Source organism: Pararge aegeria, chromosome 8 (genome assembly GCF_905163445.1).
Source record: "Pararge aegeria chromosome 8, ilParAegt1.1, whole genome shotgun sequence".
NCBI classification, from domain to species: Eukaryota; Metazoa; Arthropoda; class Insecta; order Lepidoptera; family Nymphalidae; genus Pararge; species Pararge aegeria.
The window spans coordinates 15,537,069-15,555,826 of NC_053187.1; the positions used below are offsets into that span (position 1 = coordinate 15,537,069).

The following is an 18,758-nucleotide window of genomic DNA, read 5'->3' on the forward strand; positions in this document are numbered from 1 at the left end:
TTCATCTTCATCACACAAACATTTTCCAGTTGTGGGAGTCGAACCCACGACCTTGAACTCAGAAAGCAGGGTCGCTGCACACTGCTCCAAACGGCCGTCTAAAAATGAATAACTAACGCAAATTTTTTTTACTTACAGATGAAACACCAGGAATTAAAGTTACTATCGATAGACCTTTCATCTTTATTGTGTTAATGCACGGGCAACAGCTTATGAGTGGATACGTTACGGACCCCAGATGACTCTGGGTGACATCTAATATTAACACTATATAATAAAATGTATTGTGTTTCATTTCATTATTATTTTTTTTTATTTATTCTTACGCATGATTAATAGGTTTATTGTGTATTACATGGTTTAACGGTTCAGAAAGTTATTTGTTTAATCAACATGTAACAAAATGATACTAAATTATGTATTAAATTACAACCTACTTACTGCGCCTAAAGTACCTTTTCAAACGTGCTTCTCAAACTTTGTTTGTCGATGGCTTGCGTGGAACTTGCGAGTTTTAGCGCATGCGTGGAAAACTTTCTCGGTTTGTTTTCATTCACCCTTCAACCCCAATCCCCAGTTGGATTTCAACGGGCGTGGAGTGAACACCTTGTTTAGCACAAATTGCATCGACGAAAACTTTTACGCCTCTATTTACGAGATCGTCGATAATAAATTGTGAATGGTGATATTAAACGAACAATGGTGTAAATGCTATTAAATGTTGCTGAACTGAAAAGAGATGTAAATTAAATCAAATGTAAAATCGCAAAAAAATAGTTATGGAACAAAATGGCATCGATGCCAAAATTATTGGTTCAATAATTTGTTTGAGATCAAACCAGTGTATAAATGGATGTGCATTACTGGACCTGTTTTCTGATTCTTCTAATACATTTGTTATTTTGTGTGAAGGGAGAGGACGGTGCACAAAGTAAGTTTTGTTTTTCTGTGTTTCTATTAACTTCGAACTGTTTCCGTGTCTCGTAGAGTACGTTAGCTGTCATCACTAACATGTAATAATATTAATCATTGATGCCCATCAATCCGTATTGGAAGCTTGTGTCCGGCAATGGAACATTATAATGCTGTGGAAGATTAACCGTATTCCGTGAAGTCTCATGTAAAAATATTTTATAGGCTAGTGTAGCGAGGTTTTGCCGTCCTAAGTCATCGGAAAATTTGGACAGTGCATTTTTTTCCTATCAGCGTTTAATTGCCATTAAAAGGGGCATGGTTGCGTGATAACAACAGCTGACCTTACCTTAATGATAAGTTTGCAAACTTGTATTAAAAAGTTCTTAGTTAGTTCTTCCTACACAGTATTTAAGACTGAAGTTTATGCGTACCGTCACTTAGCCCGCAATGATCAGTTTAAAGTAGGAAATAATAAAAAAATAGAAAAAAAAATTTATTAATAAATTATGCAACACATATACATTAGCTTAGGAGCAAATTACGTTACAATCAGGGCAACCCTTAAGCTACACACGCAGCGCTTAAATCACTCTGTAGATATTTTCTAGTGGAGGTCCTATGAAGTAGTTGTAGAAGTGTGAAGTGGTTTATTTAAGAGATAACGTATGGGTTTTAGCAATATTAACTTTTTCTAGCATTGGAGTCGAGTGCATCTCGGCATCTTCGATCCTACCGGTTTAGTTGAAGCAACAAATATTTAAATAAATGGCAAGCGTTTTGTATAAAAATGATTAAACCACAAATATTACTATTTAGTATTATAAGATGGGTTTGATCAAAATGAAAGGGCTAGGGCCCGTGTATCATTTTACGACGCATGCCCTGCGAACTGTGGATCTGTTTCTAGGTGTTGTTATTCTACTTAGCATGGGTAGAAGACATTTCCTTCGCTATAGGAACAAATATTTATCCTCTCCCACAGTTTTATACGCTCTTCAAACATGGCCGCACGCATGGGTAAAAATAATAATATAATATATCGAATAATAAACAGAGGTAAACTTCTCCATATCCCTGTTGTTATACTTCGGCAGGTGGACTAGTAAATTTAACTGCTTATGGTCTGCGAAAGGTGCAGAACTCCTTTGCGGGATTGAGTATTCGTTTTTACGACATGAGTTAAATTGATAATGCATACATTTAAACAATGTGTAAAAACACGTTTAGTACAGCGAGATTACTATACATTTGATGAATTTCTTAATGAGTAGGTAGGTTGAAAGCAATCAGTTTCGCTCGCATCGCGAGATAGAAAAATTACAAATTATTCTGACATATATAAACCTTTATATATTTCTAATTACACTAATTAGAAACCTTAGTCAGAGATCATGTATTTGTGTTAATTATAAGGGTCAATCTGTTTCTAAATGCAATGCCTAATGGCTATGTTAAAGCATGGATGCAAGTAAAATGAATAAACAAATGGTTGTAAATGTTGATGTTGAAGAAGAGCAACTACTGAGTTTCTTGCCGGCTCTTCTCGGTATAATCTGCTTTCCGAACCGATGATAGAGTCACTACAAACAGACGTATTTGACGTTTCCAAAGTGCTTATAAAGAAGGCCTACTAATAATATAATACATATATAGAAATACATGTTTTTTTTTATCCATTGACAGTGGATATCGTTTTTGTCCCCTGCTTATGCTAGCCGCGCAGGTAGTAGGCCATAGCTAATGATGTCAGACACTATGATGTTTTTCTATCAATGTCACATAAGGCGGTAAATTATAATTCATTCTATAACTTTAAATAATGCAATAAAAAAGAATTGCGTAGTTCAGTTTCAAACGTTGAAATATATTTTAGGTACGCACCATCGGACAGATGATAGTTTGGTCGAAACTGACTACAAGGATGACAGCAAAAAACCACTAGATTTTTTGATGAATGTGAACAATGAAGCCAAAGATTATTTCCTACCACCCGTATTTCCTAGCAACGAAGAAGAAGAAGAAGATGACGAAGAGGAAGATGAGCAAACATATTTAGATTACGATTATGAAAACAAAGAAACAAATTATAAAGATTCACCCGACGTAGTTACAGCTAAAAGTAATACACATGATGTATTGCCCATAGATGATAAAATAACATTGCATACTACAAAAGATAATTTACCTGTTTTTCTATTGGAACCAGAAAATACTTATGTTGTTAAAAATAAACCAGCTACGCTAAAGTGTCGCGCTGCAAATGCACTAGAAGTAAGTTTTATTTTCTTAGATGTTTGCGTTTGGGGTTCGTTGTGGTGTAGAAATTCAAAGAGGAACTTCTATATATTTCCACGAGAGCTGATATCCTGGTAATTGACAAACTAAAGATCAAAAAATCATACGATTCCTCCAGGATTAAAAAAATAACAAAAGCGAAAGAAGTAGCGGGAAACAGCATGCTTATATTAAAACATAATAGAATTTTAAGCAGATTACACTGATACTAACATAAGAATTCTCCATACAAATGTATTCTACTATTTCCTTCCTCGATAATATATCGAGAGCAAAAAAAAAAAAATTATTATTCTTTTTTCGTAAAATCAAAGTCTAGTAGAGACAAATTTGCATTGAAAAATCTGACATCGCATTTTTATCGCTATAAGAGAATATAAGATAAACCTAGACAAAAATACATCAGCTCAGCTTTAGACGAGAAGACGTGGGAATACTGAAAATCGATCTTGTTAATAATACTAGCTATTATATATGTACACGGGGTTTTCTACGTTTGAATCCTTTCCTCCGTGGGCTCCCTTCGTTTTTACCAGATAAAAAAAATTCTACATCTCAGTTCGTCTCCAGGATGCAAACTGCAACTTATCCCAATATCGTTTACACTGGATTAAAAAAAATTGCCTGAATGCCATGTTATCTATTCACAGCTCAAAGTTAAACTGGTGCGAAATTTACTTTTGACTATAGAAATTGATTAATTATGAAAATGAAGCTTAATTTTCTGAATTATTTATTTGCTTTCCGCGGAGTATAGCAAATTAAGCTTAATTTTTATAACATATCATGAAATTCCGTAAAGGAATGCCTGGTTCTATCCAATATTTAAAGAAATTGAGATATGATACTTTTCATCCCGGTAGAACAAAAATTTACCGCTGGCTTTCAGAAACGAAAGAAACGCGAACAGATATTACACTTTAAAAATTAACATAAGTTATTATTATAGGTTTACTTTAAATGCAATGGGATAAAAACACAAGCGTCAAACTTCGAATTTGTCGATCCGCAAACCGGCGTTAGAATTATTGAGGGAGAGTATAAAGTTACGAGAGAACAAGTTGAGGAGTATTTTGGCACTGAGAAATACCAATGTTCCTGTTTTGCTTGGACGAGCAGAGGACAGATAAGAAGTCAACCAGCTACTGTTGAGCTTGCTTGTAAGTAGAGTAAATATATACCTACACCGGTAATACAATTAGCAAGCTAGTTTTTAAGTACACAAGTAAAGCAATTAGACGAAAGTACGTGTCTTAATCCTGTTAGAAGGAATCTATAGGATTACTTTTTTAAAGGAAAATTGAAATTTAGTTTAGGCTATGTTATGAAAATTTAGGTTAATTTGTCATACTCCGCGAAAAGCAAGAAAATATGCATGGTGTAATTTATAATTTCTTCAATCCGTATATTCCACATCTCAGATATTCAACAATGCACTCTCTACGCACGTTTCGCTCCGACGCCGGATTATCCTCAGGAGATTTTGACTTTACAATTAATAATTGTTAAGTCAAGTAACACCTGCTTCTGTCCAATATTTAGTTGACGCAGCAAAATAATTATCAAGACTATTATAAAAAGGGATACTACCTTTATTCAATAGTACTAATGACCTAGGGCATGGTAGGGTATAGCTTGATCTGAGTTTACGCAACTAATCTTGTCACCACGACGACAATTTGTTGTTTTCATGATTTTGTAGTGTGTGTATCTTAGTTGTTTTTATTTATATCCTTAGTATACTTACAGCTAGCCAAAACGTATACTAAGTCAGTTACAGATGTACATTACAAAAATATTAGTTAATTTGTCTGAATCTGAATAATTTAGGAACTTAGCTAAACTTATATTAAATACTCGTATGTCAATTTGTTGGTGTTGAGCAATCATATTATTAAGAAACGAGAGCGCGCGAAATGTTGGAGCATTTCGAGCATAGTGGTAATCTTCCGCTGCATGTTCGTACTGTTTTACTCGCACAGCTAACGAGCATTTGCTAAGTGCGTCTGGATTCTCAACCTTATTGTTAAGAAGTAGTAAATGTGGTCATTATTGATTGAATAAATAACAAATAAAACTAAATGATTGGCATGCGACTCTAACTTAACGGAATAATGAGCATTTTTAACTTAAGCAATTAAAATTTCATTTTGCATTTACGGTAAAGGAAAGCATAGTGAAAAAACCTGCATACCTGAAATTTCTCTATAATGTTGTCAAATGTGTGTGAAGTCTACCAATCCGCTCTAGGCTAGCGTTGACGTAGGCTACGGTCGTCGCGGATGTGTGCGAAGGCGTTCTCGTGGGCCGGCCACCAGCCGACTGGACGGAACACAGGTTTTAGTCGGTACAAGTCCGACATAATCACCGTGTCTCCTCGTGGCGCGGTGATATCCATGAGGGTTTCTCCACAACAGGACAAAAAAAAGAAGGCTACAGCCTACTGTCCTGTCCTTTCAAATTAATAAGGCCATAATAATTAACCAGCTCGTGTCACGTGTGATTTGGTTTATTATTTCGGTTTATTGATCATTTATATTTATACATTAATACATCCTAATATGTACAATATGCCTCTAGATATAAAGAAGCATTTCTCAGTAGCTCCACAATCGCAGTTAGCGAAACAATACACGCCAGTGACGTTTAGATGTGAACCACCCCAAGCTGCTCCCTTTGCTCAACTATATTGGCTAAAGAACGGAGCTCCAGTTGTGGTAGACGATAACGTCCAAGTTTCTAAGGAAGGCGATTTGGCTATCAAACAGGCGTCCTTGCAAGTAAGTGTACTAATATCGCTCGTTAATTTTTTTATGTGAATCGTTAGAAGTACATAAAGGTTTTTCAACAGATATGATTGATTTTGAATTTTGTTGTTTCAGTAATAGGATTTAACATTGAATGATTTTAATGCCGATTACCTAGCTTAGAATTTTATAAGAAGTTTACTCGTTTCGATGTTATAAAATATGTGGATAAATTGAGCAATATTTGTCAGCTTACAACTTTCGAGTTACTTTAGTTGTTTGTATAAATATTCAGTCTTATAAAAGGAAACAATCTTTATTGCTTTAAGCAAGTTTCTCTATGAATCTGATTTGATTACTTAAGTCTTTGTATTTGGAAATGCTATCTTTACATATAAATTGAAAACACAACTCTGACTGACTGACTGAATTTCTTCAAATAACATCATTTAATTTTTGTAAAATGGAGAGAAGATATGTTTGTATACTATTATTATTTGGTTAAACCTAGTCGAGTAACGTAGATGTCTAGACCAATGTAATTTCCAGGACATGGCAAACTACACCTGCGTCGCGGAGAATTTAGCCGGCAAAAGGATGTCTGAACCGGCGCTCCTCACTGTATTTGGTAAGCTGGAAATTTAATATTCAATTTTTTCTACCCACCTACCCTTTAGTAGTTTATATGGGAATAAAGAATGGCTCATCAATTATTTATATCTGGTAAGAGAAAAGTGTACCTACTAAAGTTATAACTTAACTAGTTTGTTGTACTATGTCTAAGGGGCCATCCACACGTTCGAGCTTCTTGTTTGGTGTTCGCTGATTGGAGTTGTTTGCCAAGCGTATGGAGACACCTTAAAGTCTTCTTAAATATGTACACATATTATTATACTACCTGGTATACGTGATGCAAAGAATACAGAACATTTTGTATTTTTAAAAGCTATGTTATTACATTCAAGGTGTTTTATTTTATTAACTATAATCTTCAGTTATTTTCTACAATAACCATTGTACAGATCTACAGAAGCTTGGATCTGTTGAGCTCTTGAAAATTATAAAATACTATTAATAAATGAATACACTTATATTGTACACCACAGAAAAAAACAGAAGACAACTCAACGTTTGGAAAATGTAATCTTAAACTTTTACTCCATAGTCTGTACAATTAAATGTGGTTTAACGTCGTAATAGTTATTCAGTATTTTGTCACACTTTAACTGAGATCATTTTTCGAATGTCAGAACGGGACAAAACAATATTAAATGCAACGTTATTTGTAGGGCCCAAAGCGTACATCAAATATCACAGTGTTGGACCTAGACTGTGACTGTTGGTGTAATCTTGGTGTCCTACTTTAGCCTCAACTCTAAGGCTATGACATAAAAGGTGTTTTGCAGTAAATGGAGGATGGACGGCTTGGTCCACATGGGCAGACTGTTTCTGCGTGGGACAAGTTCGAGAACATCCGGAGGGCCGCGGTAGAAGACGAATACGGACGTGTACTGCTCCACGTCCTTTAAATGGGGGGCAACCTTGCATAGGACCCAGTGTGCAAAAGACCCAAGATTGTCTTGATTGTGATTTGGGTTAGTAGGATATATATACCCATTACTTGAATTCCAATGTTGATCATACTAAGTTATTAAGATCATTGTAAAGCAAACCAAGAGATCTACATTTTGTCTTTGTATACCTATTTGATAAAGTACTTATTTTAAAAATCTAACTTCTTTAAAATGATAACTTATTTAATTAATATACTCTTTATTATTTTCCTCCCACAGCATTTAAGACAAAAAGTGTTTCACTAGGACTTCATAACGCGTTTTCATTTTCTTTATCATTTTCGTTACCAAAAATTACGTCTTTATTTACGTATTTACGTAATTAGTCTTCATAGACTAGAAGTGTTATTATCAAAATTATGATGATATTACTCTGCGATGCCTAAAAGCAAGCTAGAAATAAAATATAATTTGGCCCGTACTCTAGATATTGCAGACACGTCCTGCATCGTTGAAGAGAAAAGCGTGTTCACGCATGCAATCTCCAATACCACATACTTTTCCTACCTTTATTCATTATTCATGCACGTCTGAAGATCTCCGTTTTACACGTAGCTTAAACATATGCTAGGTATTTATTTCTTTAAAAAAAACTGCTCATGGCTAGCATCTGATATAGTAGGTTTATTAACTATTACCTATTAGCTATCCAAACGTTGCGGGCAACATAAATCTACGACTGCTAGGTTTTATTACTTTCTCCAAGTAGATTTTATTGTAATAACAATTTTACTGTATTTTGACGCGAAGGATTTGAAACCTCAATTTAAACCTTACGAACGTGGCTAAGAAGTTGTTGGTATATTATAGCCGTAACGTTAACAACACAATCCTGTAAAATCTTTGGTCGAGTATTTTACGAAACCTTTCGTTTTTATTTTATTTGTAATCAAACAATAGTGTATTATTTATTTCTGGATCATTTTTATGTTCATACTGCAATTTCCATTGTAATTATGAATGTATTTCAGACGCGTACGTGGATAGTTTGGACGAGTTGGCCGACGAATCATCCGGTATAATCTTGGGTATGCACTTTACACTCTAGCTACACTTTAACATTACTTAAACGTACGTAAAAGTTTTCAAAACTTGACATCGACGACTTCTATTTAAACTTCCATTTTACTGGCGTTTTGTCTTTTGCTCAATATATTTTATTACGAGTAACTTTATTTCTTTCATAATAGACTTTTGCTGTGAAGTATATTAGTAATTAATATTTACAATGATATTGAAGCGATTGACTATAAGCCTATATCTGGATAAACGATAAAATCTTTAATTATTTGGAAAGGAAATATCGAAAAGCGTCTGTAAGGAATTTTAACTAAGAATTTACTGCTTGAGCTTCAAAGTATACAATTAGATAAGTTTGTTGTGCATAACAAATATACTGGGCACTTATCTTGCAAAAAATCGAAATACCAAACTCAAACACATTTAATAAAATAATTAGCCCATATTTTCTAGATCATATGTACCGAGAAACATAGTTCACCGGACTGATAGCAATTCAGATTTTAAATCTTTTATTGAAATTTGATTGTTATCTGTAGAGTTTTAAATAAAAAACAATGTTCGTAGGTCGTTGGTCGCAATGGTCTGAATGGTCCCGGTGCGACTCCGACTGCCTGCATACAAGAAGAAGACGATGTATAACAAGTACTGCTTGTCTCGGCAAAGATTATCAGGTTGCACAATGTCCTTTATGTGTTAGAACATCTAAATCTGATATTATATACGACGGTAAGTCCGCGCTTCTTTGTTATAACCCTTTTTCTGCCGTGTCCCGTGTGGTGATGGCAGATCAGAATACATTCATCTCTCTTTCCGTGGGTTTCGTACTCTACGACTCATCCCCTGTACTAATAACATCAACTACGATCACCAAACCAGCGTGGTGATTGTGAGCGAACTCTTCCTTTCGTTTAGCAATGGGCTGTTATAGGTTATTGATATTTGGTTTTGAATTATCGTAGAATTAGTTGAGTTATAAAACGTGTAAATGAAAATCTAATTATTACTTCACATGCTTTAGAGACGCATTATTCACTGTCTGCAATCAGATACAGTTATCTGTGTATTTGTATACAATATACATTTTTGGTATTTATGTATATTGTATACCTATATAAAAACACTCTTGGCACTGTCCTGTTCTCTTGCTGTAAGTCCTTTCTACAAAGGTTGCCTGTAAGAGATTGCTGGCAGCAATAAGGCCGCCTTTGCATACTCCTTAATGTTTCTTTTCCTGTGTGTTTACGTGCAATAAAGTGTTTCTTCTTCTTCTTCTAGAGCCCTAACAACACATGCAAAATTAAATTCAAGTGATACCTGTCACTTTATTAGGTACGCGTGCATAGCTTAGTTATTATGCGCGTTTCGGTCTTTTATCGTCAATAGGTTTGTTATAAGTAAAAATTTTGAATGTTTTAAATTAGTTTGTAAAAAAAATAGGTTCCTTTTGAATAAATATTTTTACAGGGTGATTCCTTATGAAATCTACAGTATTTCGTTATTTGGTTACACGTTGTTATACTACAAAGACATAAAGTGTGATTATAAAATACATCTTAAATTTTCGGGGCCGCGATAACCTCTAAATTGTTTTAATGTTTTAAAATGAAATGATTTTAATAAAATTACATTTTTATCTGTTGTCATTTTGATAACTGTATTTTTAAAACGTAATAATATAAGGTGCACTGTGTTGATAATAATTTGGCTTCGAAATTAAGTAATTATTTTATTTCAGGATCTTCATATTGGCCACTTTTGATAGCATTATCAATAGCATTCCTAATATTTATTGTCGTTGTTATATTGGGAATAAAATATATGAAGATAAAAATGGCTGAAAACTCTCCATATACGAAACCACCACCAGGTAAATAAAATATGGTACCAAACTTAAATGACTTAAATGTTTCTAAAAACTAAAGTCCAGTAGCGACCTTGACAACTCTATATATAGGCTCTATCTACTGGGTCGTAAACAGTAAATTAAGATACTTTTACCTATACCACAATCAAAAGTTTACAATTCTAAATGTCTTAATAATGAAGTGAAATTTTTTAAAGGTACAAATTACTTTGGAAACGTCATAAAAAGGACACTAACAAACCAGCCTGACTTGACAATTCATGAAGAGTTTCATACAGTAGACTCGAGACGGACGCACAGACAAACAAGTACGTCTACAAACCCTCGCCACGAACATTTTTATGAAGTGCCTCAGTTGGCAAACAGGTAAGTAATCCGATTGGTTATTTTTTATGAAATTGTGTTAAAAACCGTAATTATATCGACTTGTATCATTTATTTCATTGAATTTTAGTTATCATCTTCATATAAACCAATTAACGGCCCACTACAGGGCACGGGTCTCCTCCCACAGTGAGAAGGGCTCAGGCCGTAGTCTCTACATGCCTTTGAGAACATTATGGAGAACTCAAAGGCATGCAGGTTTCCTCACGATGTTTTCCTTCAGCGTTGAAGCAAGTGTTGTTTTATTTGCTCAAAACGAAGCAAAGCGAATGGAAATCTGATAACCTAGTAGTTATGACTTCGGCTACACTTTCGAATCCCTGCACATACCTCTAACTTTTCTAAGTTATGTGCGTTTTGAGCAATTAAGTTTCAGTGCAATGTTGAAAATAATATTATCTCTAGATCTGGACTAGCTTAAAAATTGCTTTTAATAATATAATAACTTCAAAGCCCGATTCTAACGCATTTATTCTGCACGTTAGATGATGTCAGTTGCAGAAGGTAAACCATATAAGTGTGTATGGTTTTATGTTTATAACGCTTACTTTTTTATTAATCCTACACATATGTATTCTGCCTACACATTATTCGAAAATTATTCAATAATAGTGTGGTCAAAGCATGATACTGATTTAAACTTAAATTTTGCATCATTAAAGCTATTATACTAATTAAAATGCAGGTTATCAAACATATTTAACATATAAATAGATTTGAGCGCTGATATCGGAAGCTGACGATATTTTATCAATTCGATATTGTGCAGCTTTGCTGAAATTACAGATAATTAAGCAAATAACTTCCGCAATCGCTTTTAAAATGTACAAAATTTGCTTGAATTACGATTTCGCTAACCGCAATAATTACACTGTTTTGTAACGCCATTTTTGATTAATTTTGAACGCTCTATTTAATTATAAGAAATTCAAATTGTAAGTCGTTCTTTATATTAAAAATATGTGACAGAAATGTTGAACAAATGAAGGTTCAAACTTGATGCAATCCAAGGTGGTAACGGGCTGACTTGTTATGGGGTATGGCTGTTTAAATTATTAAACCTGCCATACGGTTTCTACGCGACATCGTATCGGGGCGCTAAATCGTTTGGCGGTACGTCTTTTTCTGTCTTTTTTTTTAGACATGACAAGAGCCTCACCCCAAACATACGGAATTATGAGATTTATTTTTACAGCATTTATTTTTATATTGTCGTTAAGTTCAAAATATTTAAGTATTTATGGTATGTTGAAATTTGTACTTATTAGTATATTTTTTATTAATATTTATCAATACTATTGTTGTATTTGTGTAGTCTGGTTTATGTATTAGTATGTAGTTATTCGTATGTATGTTCTAAATAGTGTACCCCACCTATTCGCTTTTTAGTTTTCCTAATCCTAAGGATGCCTGGAAGAGATCGCTACTTAGCGATAAGGCCGCCTTTTGTATTCTGCTTCATTCTTCATGTGTTTGTTCTTTTTTTTTCTCGTTTTTCTGAGTTGTGTACAAATGAAGAGTATAAATAAATAAATAAAATATTAACTAACTAATTCTTTTAACGCTAAGTATATTTACAACAAAATTCACCGATATTTTCTCTTGCAGCTACATCACCCCAATAGATCACGACAGAGAGGTAAGAGCTCTTGGCGCAGAGAGTTTTGCTTGCAAGGACAAGGAGTCAGACCGTTCTGACTCCAGCTGCTTTTTGAGCTGTGAGTTCACTGATCATGCACCATGTTTTATAGGAAGACTTAAAGGCGACTATCAAATGGTCATTTTGTTTAAAATTACCCTTGTACTTTTTTCTAAACTGTGTTTCATTTGCAATATTTATAGTATTTTATTCAACCAATAGTTATTGCCAGAGTTTTTCGTCCGCGTTTATTTCGGTTTGTTACAAATCTCGTGGAAATTGTTCCTTTTTGTGATAAAAAGTAGCCTATGTTACTCTCTGTCTTTTCAAGTAACTCTATGCCAAAAATAAAGTTGGTTGGTTGCTAACAAAGGGCGTAAAGGAAAGACAAATCAATAAACAAAAACACATTCGCATTTATAATATTAGTAGGATAACTTATTTAAAAAAAAAGCCAGCTTTCTTCATTAAATTAATTAAATAATTTTCAATCATGTAAATTTTCAAGAAATATATTAAATTGTATAGGTTCGTCATGTCTTATTAACATAAATTCGCCGTTCAGTCTGCCTAATTCCACAGCTTAGCACAAATCGAAATTGTCCACTAATATAATCTAGACTTTCACTTACAGCAGGTTCATCATACGGGAATCAGAGTGTAGAGATGTCGCCATCGCTTAAAAACAATGCTTCTGTAGATTCAAAATTCCTTAACTCCCAATATTTGGAAACTGCTACGTCTAAAATCGTTAATAGCGACGGTGATTGGCTTAATTTGGACAAATGTGGAGTTAGACTTTTTGTACCCGATGGCGTGGTTGAGAAAGGAGAAGAACTTTTCTCCATTGAAGTCACAGATGAGGAATGGAATAAGCCTCTCTTACATGAAGGTACTAGTTAGAGTATTATGTTTAACGATTTATATAGCTTTTATTCTTAAAAGTTTCATTAGCTGCACCGTAAGCCACTGCCACTTGCAGTTTTTATAATTTCATCTGCGGTATGATGCTGAGTAGATAGCCCTGGTAAACCTGCTGCACGCCAGGCATCATCCATACATACAGCCTTTGGTATTAAATTTTAGTGGAGCTAGGCTAAACTATAAATAGTTTGCAGTCTGCAGCTCGCATTATGTATTAACTTGACCTTCAATCTATTTGTGTCAGTTCCGATCTGGTTTTTATTGATTTTTGCAAACGTCTGTTTAAAATAAAGTTCTCAATACATTTTTTTCGATAACTTAAATCAAGCTAAACTTATAGATTACAAAAGTGATGAAATAATATGTAATTTTGTTTTTCTTTAGGTGAAACACAGCTAAGTCCTGTAATTAGATGTGGACCAAAAAACTTCCACTTTTGTAAAGGAGTTGTTCTAACATTTCCACATTGTGCAGCATTAAAGAATTCTGGATGGGTGCTCTCTATTCTCCAGAAACCTGAAGAAATAAACTCAAGAGAGTGGAGGAAAGTTCTGACTCTTGATCAAGAGACTCCTGGAACTCCTCTTTTCGCACAAGTCGATCCTGCAAAAGTGTATCTTGTTTGTGAATTTTTAAGTGACTATGTTCTTATTGGTAGAAGCTTTAACGCATTGGATGCCAAATTGTTGAAATTAGCTCTATTTTTTAGTAAACGAATCGATGGATATTATAATCTTCATTTACATGCTTTTAATGATACACCTTACGCTTTCTATGAATGTTTTGAAAGTGAAAAGCGCACAGGTGGCTTTCTGCTTTGTGATCCAAAAACAATTTACTTTCATGAGAATTCGTCGGATTTATGCGTCAATATTAGGGATGTAGGAGTGGGTTGGAAGATTCAATCCGGAGGAAAATATCAAGAACTATCCTTCAGCCACTTGTGGAACATGAACGTCAGCTCTTTACATTGTAGCTTCCTTCTGCAACAGATAGACGCAATAAATAGCCTAGATTTAAACATCACGGTTTATCAGAAGCACAAACAATCCAGTTCAGTCAACTTTAATTTAAAAGCTAATGATATCAATTCGAATTTCAATTGTAATAAACGCTTCAGCTACTCGGGTGTTGATATGGGTTACAGTGTTAATATTCTCGAGAATCCATTCAACTATTTATCATTATCAAAAAAAGAGGGACGGTTAGATTTCGTGTACAAAAATAATGGTATGCGAAGGAGTAGTCTTACCGTGGACAATAACTACTATAGATCTAATATTTTAACAAAATCTGATCGAGTTATTCTTTGTAAGCTACTGGATTGTCAGACTTCGAAAGGAAACGATTGGAGATTGCTCGCCGAGAAGTTAAAACTTTCGTCTTTTTACTATTATTTCTCTAATACTTGCTCTCCAACTGAGAATATTTTAAATCTTTGGATATGTAGGAACAACGATGTAAGTATGTTAGTGAGTTTATCGAGAATATTTAGGGAGATGTCTAGGATTGATTGCGCCACAGTTGTTGAGAGACGCTGTTTTCCTAATTAGACTGAACTTTTTTGAAAGTCTATTTTTTCACTCTAGTCATTGTATACGTTTTTTTTCTACAATTATTATAATACGCTTGGCAATTATGTGTCTTAGCCAGTTATTTAGCTACAACACAGGCCTCAGGCAACATATTTTTCAGTAATGGAAATGCCATTGAAGTGAGCAGAAACTATACACTGAGTACATTGAATAAGTATAAAATTTGTGCTAATATCGTCATCCACAGTTTATTTGGTGCATTTAACACGTACTGATGGGCACGCGCATTTTAATACTTTAATATTGCGTTTCACATTTTTTTCTTCTGTAAGTAGGAAAACTACAGAGTTACTTAAATATACAAGGAGCAGCAATTGTAATATACACATAACAAAAAAACTTTGAATAGCTCGTTAAGCAAATTAATTAGAAGAGAACTGATGTTGAAAGATAATATTTTTAGGCTAGATTACGTGTTGGTTTTGTAACGAAAATTGTTGTATTACTTATAATATAGCAGAATTAATATAACTTGATTATGATTTATCGATGAATAAACAAAAAACAGTATTATCTGACTAGATATTCTTATACCTACTAAAGAATATAAAATAAACACGTCACACACGAGATAAAAAACATCTATGTTCAAGTGCTTCAACCGCAATTTTTTACGGGAATTCTATGACATCTAAAGCACTTTGATTGACTTTGACTTTGACTTTGCACATTGACACTTGACTACAAAACGTCATTACTAAAATAAAATCTTATGACATAACTACTCGTATTTTATGCAATAGAAGTAGAACTCGATACATGTTGTGTTCTAGAACATAGTCAAGAAAGCTAGGCGAGCATAATGTTCGGCACCATGTCATTAATAATAGTAACAAATTAAATCAATGCATTTATACAGCCAGCAACTATGTGTTGAAGAGTTGTTTGCGTAGATACCTCCTTCCCTGTTCTCTGACCGCACCTCAAGTCGTAGAAATAAATTCCACCCTCATCATCTGGATGCCTGGTATTCTTCTACTGTTCGAAATACCAGATCATTTCTACCGCGCACTTGCAAACTGTGGAACAATCTCCCATCTGTGTTTCCTCAAAAATTCAATCTAGGGTTATTCAAGGGGCGGATAAACAAATTCCTTAAAAGCCGACAACGCATCGGTGGCCATCGTTTGCCCGCTATTAATATAAAAAAAAAAAGAAAAATATTTAAAACAGCTTCAATGGTAATGGTACTATCAAACTTATAAAATCAATGATTATAACTATGTGTAGGTAAATAATATTGTTGTCAGATAGTATTTAAAGTTCGGAACCCTGGTTCTATGACGTAGAAATCCGTATATATCTCGTACTAATAAAATCTCGTACATAATATGCATGATATATTTTTGACGTCAAATTTGATATCTCTAACGTCTTACTTTGTTTATCGTATATGTCTGTTTGCAGATTTAAATGGCATAGCATATAGGGAGATGTGTTCACACTAGATAAATGTATATGAATATTTTTTTGTGTTTTTTTCGGTGATTCATGAAATAACAGAATATACTCACCCCTAAGAAGGGCCAACTTCATCAAATTCTAAAAATAATTGTTGGATAGCATAACGGAAGTTTTGACACATTTTTACTTTATGTAAGGTTTAAAAGACAAAATTTGCGAATAAGCTATCGCTATTTGGTTACAAACTGATAAGCAGTTTGTAACCAAATATTTAAATTATTTATGTTGAATAAAATTAAATGTATTATGATTTTTTTTTTGTGGTACCTCTAATATTTATCCCGTAGTAGTCACATCTACTGTTCTACTTGAATTATATAATACATTTTTTTTATTAATTCAATTGCAATTCTTTAATTAATTAATTGTATTAATTAAAGAATTGTTATTGAATTAATTTAAAAGTTGTACTAATTAAATACTCCGACACACTGGAAAATTATGGGGTACAATAAAACTATCAAATCAGTCAAGGATATCAGACACTTGTTCATACTATTTATTATGTATTGTGTTTATGATTGTGATCGTTTAAGAATAAGTTTTATCGTCAACTTTTCTAATATCAGAGTATTGTTGCATTTGTAAAAAAAAATGAAAATTTTTAACTAAGTAATCAATTTTTTTAGTTTTGTATAATTTGGTTTGTTTTCATAGCTTGATAGTGTAAACACACACTTATAACACAATTATCTAGAGTGTTAATATCGCAAGAGAATGTTTACAAAACATCATTAGTTGTGTATAGTTATATATGAACCAAATAGTAATTATAATGTATTGTTCAGTTAGGGATATTGAAAATGATTTTAGTAGTGATTTTAAATTTTTGAAGTAAATATTTTAATGACGGTTGTTGTTTTTCATTTATATACCGCGGACGCGTACAAAGCGCTTCGCATCTTCATTTCTGATCCGCACCGCTAGGATCTGGAATGCCCTTCCAGCTTCCATTTTCCCCAGTACCTACAATATGAGTACCTTCAAATCAAGAGTGAATAGGCATCTTCTACGCAAGCGCGCTCCACCTTAGGCTGCATCATCGCTTACCATCAGGTGTGATTGGAGTCAAGCGCTCGTCTATAAACATAAATAAAAAAATCCTTCGTGGGGACGGGTATATGCTTTTATAGCATGATACCGAAGGTAATATTAGATCTACCTTTACCTAAGTATAAACAATATATTAAAACACATTTAACTAATCGTGGTTACTACACGATTGATGAATTGCTTAACGACAAGGTTTCTTGGAAGCAGGCCACTCCGCTCTCATCATTCACAAAACAGAAAAATTCTAAAGATTGTTGAACTGTACATTGTTGTTGGATAACACCAATCTGCTTAGTTTCTTGCCGGCTCTTCTCAGTGGAATCTGCCTTCCAAACCGGTGGGAGAGTCATTACAAACGGCCTGTCTTGATGAAAAGGGCTTATAACTATCCCTACTTGAAATAAATGAATTTTAAATTTGAATCTGAGGCATTAGGTGTGCCACAGATCTTCATCTTCACCGTAAAACCATGTGATGTTTTTGCTTAAATTAAAAACGCACGTAACTCCGAAAAGTCAGTTCCAGGGATCGAACACTTCGGAAAAATCCTTAAAATATCATTGGAAACACAGAGTTAAGAACATTCAGAAACCGTGTACACGACTAAGCATCAAAACCAATCAACTTTAGTAGTGTTTCTCGAACAGGCGGTTAGTCTCTTCTTTCCATTTAGCAGTTGACACTTATTATTTTACCTCTTGTGTTCAAAACGTTCACCAATAAGTGGGGAAAATGGGAAAAGTTTGTGAGCTAGCAACATTCCGCAGGTGTGAAGTGAGGCAAGGCGTTTGCACTGATTTTGGACACAATGTACTTCATCCAAAAATAGCTGATTGAGGGTACTGTACGTTCTTAGTTCTGTGGCTGGAACCTACCTAAAGATCCACACGATGGACATGATGGGTAAATAATTTGTACGGAACCTACATATGCCGTTTGCATGTATGTCCGTGACCCAGATAGTAGCTATTCAAGTATTAACGCTATAGGGTTGAAGCTCGCGATTGCATTGTTTAATAATTGAGGACCTCCAGGCATTACTCTGTATTGGGGTGTGTTGTAAAGCATAAGCGAGAGCGGAAATTTATAAAATTCAAATATTGTTTGGCCTCCCAAAGATATCATAATGCAGACAGTACTACGATATTAAAACAATGGTTTCAAATAACAAAAATATATCGTAAGAAACTATTTCTTATAACAAGAGGAGAATATCAAAAGATATTTTAAAGATATGGAAATCATCATAAAATTTAAATCAGTAGAACTGCTTATAACTTA

General features: G+C 33.9%; 1 protein-coding gene across 1 annotated transcript in view; it reads left to right on the forward strand.

Moving 5' to 3' along the window:
* LOC120626034 (netrin receptor UNC5B-like) overlaps positions 1–14,963 on the forward strand; it is a gene marked incomplete at its 5' end in the record, with an annotated part of 38,257 nt that extends 23,294 nt beyond the window's left edge. Inside the window, 12 exons of the mRNA XM_039893314.1 lie at positions 2,764–3,186; positions 4,160–4,370; positions 5,791–5,990; positions 6,507–6,585; positions 7,364–7,552; positions 8,503–8,559; positions 9,119–9,280; positions 10,290–10,421; positions 10,616–10,784; positions 12,411–12,520; positions 13,076–13,333; positions 13,750–14,963. Coding sequence (XP_039749248.1) covers positions 2,764–3,186; positions 4,160–4,370; positions 5,791–5,990; positions 6,507–6,585; positions 7,364–7,552; positions 8,503–8,559; positions 9,119–9,280; positions 10,290–10,421; positions 10,616–10,784; positions 12,411–12,520; positions 13,076–13,333; positions 13,750–14,918 — 3,159 coding nt within the window. The remainder of the gene's footprint in view (positions 1–2,763; positions 3,187–4,159; positions 4,371–5,790; positions 5,991–6,506; positions 6,586–7,363; positions 7,553–8,502; positions 8,560–9,118; positions 9,281–10,289; positions 10,422–10,615; positions 10,785–12,410; positions 12,521–13,075; positions 13,334–13,749) is intronic.
* Positions 14,964–18,758: the final 3,795 nt, after the last annotated feature.